At 39.3% G+C, this 7,446-nt stretch overlaps 1 protein-coding gene and 1 long non-coding RNA gene across 3 annotated transcripts in view; both read right to left on the bottom strand.

Moving 5' to 3' along the window:
• Positions 1 to 3,309, bottom strand: part of LOC107592802 (MAGUK p55 subfamily member 5-A-like) — a 29,051-nt gene extending 25,742 nt beyond the window's left edge. Inside the window, exons 1-8 of the mRNA XM_016282365.1 lie at positions 2,974 to 3,309; positions 1,494 to 1,571; positions 1,123 to 1,272; positions 866 to 1,027; positions 645 to 722; positions 374 to 557; positions 195 to 266; positions 42 to 113 (exon numbers count right to left, since the gene is read on the bottom strand). Of these exons, the coding sequence (XP_016137851.1) occupies positions 42 to 113; positions 195 to 266; positions 374 to 557; positions 645 to 722; positions 866 to 1,027; positions 1,123 to 1,272; positions 1,494 to 1,571; positions 2,974 to 3,309 (1,132 nt within the window). The remainder of the gene's footprint in view (positions 1 to 41; positions 114 to 194; positions 267 to 373; positions 558 to 644; positions 723 to 865; positions 1,028 to 1,122; positions 1,273 to 1,493; positions 1,572 to 2,973) is intronic.
• A 29-nt stretch (positions 3,310 to 3,338) lies between these two features.
• LOC107592789 (uncharacterized) overlaps positions 3,339 to 7,446 on the bottom strand; it is a 21,990-nt gene continuing 17,882 nt past the window's right edge. For both annotated transcript variants that reach the window (XR_001610027.1, XR_001610026.1), the window contains exon 3: positions 3,339 to 3,596. This is a non-coding gene — a long non-coding RNA (uncharacterized lncRNA). The remainder of the gene's footprint in view (positions 3,597 to 7,446) is intronic.

The following is a 7,446-nucleotide window of genomic DNA, read 5'->3' as shown; positions in this document are numbered from 1 at the left end:
CAGGTACATTTTCATTCCAGTGTTTGTCTGAAGAGACTCACCATCATTTTTATTAGCATTGTATTGCATCTTCTTTCGCTTCTTCTTGTTTTTTTTAGCACACCAAAGTTTTCCTGTCAAAATAAGATGAGTGTTAATGAGAACTACTGCGCATGTATGCGCTTAAGAGTGTGCACGAGTTCTGCGACCCTAACCTGATTTCTCAGGCTCTTTATCCTCCTCTATGGTTTGTTTCATTGCCTCTCTCTGCTGCTGGAAATTTTTGCCTGGACAATCAGTAAGAAAAAGACATGCAAGTCAATGTAAAATAAAACTAGGCAGAAATATTTAAACACAAATCTGGATCCACAGAATAGCACGTGAGATACGGTACCAGGGACCAGGCCAGCAAGTGGCTGGTTGTCTTCATCCCCATCTCTGTAGGCTTGCCACCAGTTAGGGTCATCTTGACTGATTATGTGGAGGATATCTCCCTTCTGAAAGCACAGGCCGAGCTCTCGACACGGAACGTAGGGGTCATCTGAGGGGTCGTAGTCAAAATGTGCCTTCACATGCATCTGGGTGAATGCAAGGATATGGGTTTGATCATTGATTGCTTTTATTTATTATTACTTTTATAATCTAGTTCTGACTGAAGGCCTCACCACAGTCTCTTTAACAGGAGGTGGTTTGGTCTGCGCGTTGGGAATGAGAACAAAAGTCAGTACGCCATGCATGTCTGCCTGTGAACATGAAAAAAACAACAACATTCAGTGTTCAGTGGCCTAAGAATGTTTTTGGATCCTTCAATCAGTACTTACAAACGCGTTTTATAATCAAAAACCTAACACACTTCTTCCTCTCATCTTTCTTTAAAATTAATTACCAGGATGTCGAAGACCTCGTTGACATCTTTGCCACGGATTTCCACACCGTTGATCTCCAAGATCTCATCTCCTTCATGCAGGAGGCCACTGTGTTCTGCCGCTCCTCCTTTCACAATGCGGCTGATGACCACACTATCCATATCGTTTCTAACAGTCGCTCCCTGCATAAATACACGTGCGCATTAAGTTAAAATACAGGTCAAATATCAAGAAGTGCATAATATTCTGGGGAAAAGCAATGAAAGAACGTCCTCACCAATGGAATGTCCTTTGCTTTCTCAAGCCGCACGAATTTGACAGTCTCCCCGCCCCACTGGGTGAGAGTCTCACTTTGATTGACAGAAGGAACAAGAGGCTCCAGCTGCATCTCCTGTTCAGCCACACTGTCATGGGCCATCATAAGTGCCTGGAGGATATGGAGAGCCAGAGATGATGGGTTATATTCAGGATGAAAGCCACTGAGTTCTACAGAGTAGACATGAGTCTGACCTCAACGTCATGTTATAGAGTTCAAAAGAGCTCAGGCTCTGAGACAGGGATTGCGATCACAGCTGTGGGCATCGGCACAGCAACATAGAGGAGACATGGGGGAATTGGGGGATGTGTGTGCATGTGATGTAAACAGACCTGCATGTGAGGAGTTTTGAGCAGGGTGCTTAGCTCAAGTCCTTCCTTCTGCGAGCTGTTGTGCATCATGACCTCCACCTGTGATGACAGATTCAACAACATCAAGTCATTATAGCAATACAACACTACTACATTTATTATGCCTTAAAGTATAGTAGTAGAAAGAGCTTGATTTGACTTGAATACCTCTGACAAAATGCATTTCAATTTTATGATATACACTACCAATCAAACGTTTAGGACTAGGAAGTTTTTTCAGGTTTTTGAAACAAGTCTTGTATGCTTACCAAAGCATTTATTTGAACCAAAATATAGTAAAACAGTAATATTGTGAAACATTATTACTAAAATAAATATAAATGACTAAAAGTACTAAAGTACTAATATATACAGTGGGTACGGAAAGTATTCAGACCCCCTTAAATTTTTCACTCTTTGTTATATTGCAGCCATTTGCTAAAATCATTTAAGTTAATTTTTTTTCCTCATTAATGTACACACAGCACCCCATATTGACAGAAAAACACAGAATTGTTGAAACTAAAGTAGATTGCAGAAATATAAAAACAAATCTGTTGCTTTACCACACTACTTTAGGTAATTCAAAGTCACTGTAATAAACATATGTAAACATGTGCACTGCACTTTTTAAACACTGTTTGTTAACTTTAGACCAGTGGTTCTCAAATTTTTTGGTCGCGCCCCCCTTTAAACCTATAATAAAAATCTGTCTGCTAAGGCATAGGACACACACAGGCTTTCCTCCTCACCAACGACATTAAACTGACCTAAATATGATTTTCAGTTACAATAATTAATCCTAAAATTCGACATTAGTAACTTACTTTTAGCAGCATCAGTCGCGCGTGCGCTCACAAGATCTCCCGGTTCTTACTTGTGAATTCAGTTCACTGGAGACTCGCACTAAACCGTTCATTTGAATCAGTGAGTTGTGGACCCGAGAACAGCTGCAATCGGTTCATTCTAATTCGTGAATGAATTGTTTGGTGCGATTTGCGAACCGATTTAAAAGGTTCATTGAAAAGAATCAGTTCGTTCTTGAATTAGACACCACTTCTGCGTGTGTCAGAGCACGTCATATATCATAAGGAGTAACGATATGTTTTATGAAATGTAGTGAAGTAAAATGTACGATCTTATGCTTTGGAATTTAGTGAAGTAAAAGTTACTCAAAATAAAACTACTCCAGTGAAGTACAGATACTTGAAAAATGTACTTAAGTACAGTAACGAAGTAAAACTACTCTGTTACTGTCCACCACTGGTGACAATAGGTATGTTGGTAATATGGAACTTCAGAAGTGAAGTTGTTTCATATCATAATTTTTTTTCTTCAGAGAAAAGAGCTGGGTGGGGTGTGTTAACTATAATTAATTACTTCAGTAATGTGAACTTTACTATCCATGCATGTTTCCTGTTCATCTTTTACTCAATCCACATATGTAACAAGTGCCGCTCACCTCTTGTGCGAGGCTCTGTGTGTGGTCTGTCAGGGGATAGGGAGGGCTGGGCCGGTTCATATAGTGGGCCACGGCGTTGTGAATGTTGAAGGCTTTCTGGAAGTCTGACTTCTGGACCAGCTGTAGAACCAGCTCTATGTCCTCTTGACTCTGAGAGTCATTCAAACTATGCTGCACCTGCTTGAGGGACATCAACAGGTCCTCCAGCTCTGAAAGCACAAACACAAACCATAAGTATGCTTGCAGATCACTCGTGTATCTCAAAAACACCCTGTCTGTAAAACCAGAAGAAACAGTAACTTCACAGAGGAACAACAGTACATACCTCTGAATCATTTACCCGGAAAGCTGATGACATTACCCAGTTCACTGGGGCAGTCCACAGCCATCTCCCTGTGTCTCTGCACCACCTCCTCCAGAAAGTCAGTGCCTCCGCCGCTCCCTCCCCCACCGTCCGACTCGGTCACATATCCGTTCATGTGGGAGGTGGTCATCATGGCTGTGCGTGTGTGTGGTGATGTGTGAGGTATGAGGGTTAGGAGGGGTGCTTTCTGCATGGTGTGAGGGCTGAGGCCATGACAGCAGGGCTGAGGTCAGTAGCAGCTCCAGACAGAGAGCCACACCTGGAAAAGAGAGAGCAGAGTTTTCCAGGAAAGTTTATATATATTTAAAAATATACTTTCATTCATATGAAATTTATACACATTATATTTTTATTTAAAATCTCACTCATATAACACATTTTTATTCACAGACTTTATCTAACGATCTAACCCTAACTCTAAAGTATTAAACTTCATTCATGATTTTTTTTTAGCAGTTTGTGCTACAGACACGAACGGCACCTCAAATCATGTGGCTTGAGGAGTTAGGGGCTATTACTAAGGGACCAGATTTATGATTTTCTTTTGGCATACATTGAAACAGGCAAAAATCCCATACACTTTAAGGAGACCAGAGAGCTGAATGGTTAATTGAAATAAAACTGAAATTTGTCTTAATGCGATTATCACATTGCAAAAGCAATGTGTGACTCAACTGAATAAATGTGTAGAGTGTTTCATTTACATGCAGGCAGCTCATGATCTGGGGTTTTTAGTGTGTCGCGAGCGGTTCACAGTTAATACTGCTTTACACAAACTCTATCTCTGCATCTGCTCTGGGCTTGGTTTACTTATTCGTGCATTTGGGAATGGCACTAGATTTAGCAACTTTCAGATCCTTTTAGCTGCTTTTTTTCCATAGAATATTCATACTGACAAACCTATAGCGACTTTTTTGGATAAACCTTATCTATGGTTCAGTTGGAAGATTCTGCCAGTGCCGTCCCGCGAAAGCGAGGTCTGCCTTTCCCAGAGAAGTGTCACCTCTCTCTGCATCTGTTCTGTGCAGTGAGTGGCAGAGAAGCAGCTCATTCAGTTGGCCGCACCGCAGCCGGTTCGTCAATAAATGAGTACAAAACAGCATTTCCTAGCACCTGTTGCTTACTGATTGTTTGGAATTATAAATATGAGCGTAGTTTGTCTGTTAATATCACATGCACATTTTTGTTTGTTGTTTTTTTTAGTTTGTTACTCAGACAAAAAACGAATATAGCCAAAACAACCACATAGCCGGTCTTTATTGTAGATGCATGTTGATTTTATCAGACGATGCCGCGATTATACATGAGAGTGACTCCTGGTTAACATGTATTAAAAGGAGTCGTGTTTAGTCACTATTTAGTGTGGTATTTTTTGACAATATTCACTCATGACATTAAAATAGGGCATTCTAAGTCAATATACTGCAGTATTTCCTCTCTCAATCAGTACAAAATATGGTTAACAACCGGTCATGCATGAAAAAAAAAATACCGTCATGTACAGTGAAACCGGTATAATTTTGAAAAATACCGTGATATCAATTTGTGGTCATACCGCCCAGCACTAGAACATGCACAGCCCATTTCATCAGATTTGTAATGAGAAGCATTTATAAACCCACTCCCCAAAATAAAACATCAGAAAAATTTTAAAACCAACTTTTACAAATTTTTCTGAAAGATCTGAAATAGGACTGTGCGATATTGAAGAAAAATGCGATATGCGATACCTTGTTAAAAAATGCGATATGCGATACGATATTGCTTAAAGTGTGTAAAATCAATTTCAATTATATTTTAAAATATTTAAAAATGAAAATTATATAACCAATTTGTTTCACATTCTTTCTGAAAGTGACCAGCAGTGTTTTAGCATTACATAAAAAGTAATGTCACAAATCAGAAAAAGTAATTTTAACATCAGTGTGAAAATACAAAAAAAATAAAATTAAATGACACTAATTTTATTTCATTGTAACTTTGCTTTCCATACACTTTAACTACTTCTTCATATACCACAGCAAAAACTATAGTCTGAGAAAAAGAAAAAAAAAGAAATACACAATTTACAAGCACAGATAATATAAACAGTAGTATTCAGGTACATACATTTAATAATTAAGTGTAAAATAACACTGCATAGTGTTCACTGTATGAATTTAATTTAGATTAATCTTTGTTATAGCGGTTTTGTTAACATTAGTGACATATTCACCAGCACGTATTTATAGGCTGCTGTCCCTTTAAATCCGACTGCACGGATCCAGTATAATGATACACATCCGATTTCTTTCTCAGCTGTTTACATTCATTTAAAACATAACCGACTGCGTTTACGATAATGATCGTCGAGACGGGTCTGTATGTGTCTGTTCAAACATGAGGAGATGCAAAAGACGAATCAACTTGGTGTTCGCACGCCATCTGAAACGCGTCTCTCTCTCTGTGCGCGCGCGCACAGAACTGAAGAGACGCTGTGCGAGATGCGGCTTGTGGTGTGAGTCAGACAGCAAGACGAGACGGCAAAGAGCCGTTTTCGGCAACTTACTGCACTTAACTCTTTTTAACGTCAAGCAATTCTCTGCTAAATGCGTCGAACTAAAACTTTGACCTTTTGCAACATTTTGATTTAAGTAGCCTATTATTAAAATGATTCAGATATCGCACGCCCTTGCGATATGCATATTGTGATATTTGCATTTGCGGTATTTCGATATATCGTGCAGCCCTAATCTGAAACATTTCCCCCTATCATGCAGACCTAGTTACACTCTTTAGACTTGGGCCAGTAACCATTCAAAATGTACTTAAAGGGGTGGTTCATTGCAATTTCACTTTTTTAACGTTAGTTAGTGTCTAATGTTGCTGTTTGAGCATAAACAATATCTGCAAAGTTACGAAGCTGAAAGTTCAATGCAAACAGAGATATTGTCTTTTAAAATTCTGGCAGTTTAATGCCTACAAAAAACAGCTGGTAGGGACTACAAGTTACTTCCCGGGTTCGTGACATCACAAACCCAGATAAACCCCGCCCTCGGGAAAAGGCAGCAAAGGGGGCGAGGCCATGCTGCGCTGCTTTAGAGAAGAGGAAGAGAAAACTAGAGGTGCACGTAAAAATCTAGTCATATATGAATTGCGATTCTGTCTTCTAATGATTCTAATGGATTCACAAGTTTCAAAATCAATGTTCTAAAGCAGCGGTTCTTAAAGGGGTCATATGATGCTTTTTTAAAGATCATTATTTTGTGTATTTGGTGTAACAGAATATGAAAAAACATAGGCCTACCATTAAAAGCCATGCTTGCACAGGTTCTGCACGATCCTCTTTAATAATATCCTCTGCTTCTCAATCGGGCTCAAACTGATAAGCGATATTAACGATGCCGTTGTTTACAATACAACTGGAGCACATGCTGCTGAGGTGAGGGGTGGGACGTTTAAACGTTTAGATTGGCGGTTTAGCCAATCACAACACACTGGGCTAGCAACCCAATCAGAGCCCATCGCCTATTTCTGAGGGAGGGGCTTCATAAAAGAAGGAAATGATCAGCCCGTTTCTCAGAGAAGGGACAGAGCGGTGTGGAATAAAGGTAAATGCATTAACACATGCTAGACTGCACCCCATAAACACAATAAAGCCTAGAAAAAAAAAAACAGTGAACCACCCCTTTAAAAACCTCATAGTATCATGCTATAAATCACTTAGAACACCTTAGAAACCACATAAGAATGCCCTGCTTATACAGTGGGTACGGAAAGTATTCAGATCCCCTTAAATTTTTCACTCTTTGTTATATTGCAGCCATTTGCTAAAATCATTTAAGTTAATTTTTTTCCTCATTAATGTACACACAGCACCCCATATTGACAGAAAAACACAGAACTGTTGACATTTTTGCAGATTTATTAAAAAAGAAAAACTGAAATATCACATGGTCCTAAGTATTCAGACCCTTTGCTGTGACACTCATATATTTAACTCAGGTGCTGTCCATTTCTTCTGATCATCCTTGAGATGGTTCCACACCTTCATTTGAGTCCAGCTGTGTGTGATTATACTGATTGGACTTGATTAGCAAAGCCACACACCTGTCTATATAAGACATTAC

The sequence above is a fragment of the Sinocyclocheilus grahami genome, unplaced genomic scaffold (assembly GCF_001515645.1).
Source record: "Sinocyclocheilus grahami isolate Dianchi unplaced genomic scaffold, SAMN03320097.WGS_v1.1 scaffold158.1, whole genome shotgun sequence".
In the NCBI taxonomy this organism is placed as follows: domain Eukaryota; kingdom Metazoa; phylum Chordata; class Actinopteri; order Cypriniformes; family Cyprinidae; genus Sinocyclocheilus; species Sinocyclocheilus grahami.
This window is presented reverse-complemented; position numbering and strand designations above follow the sequence as displayed.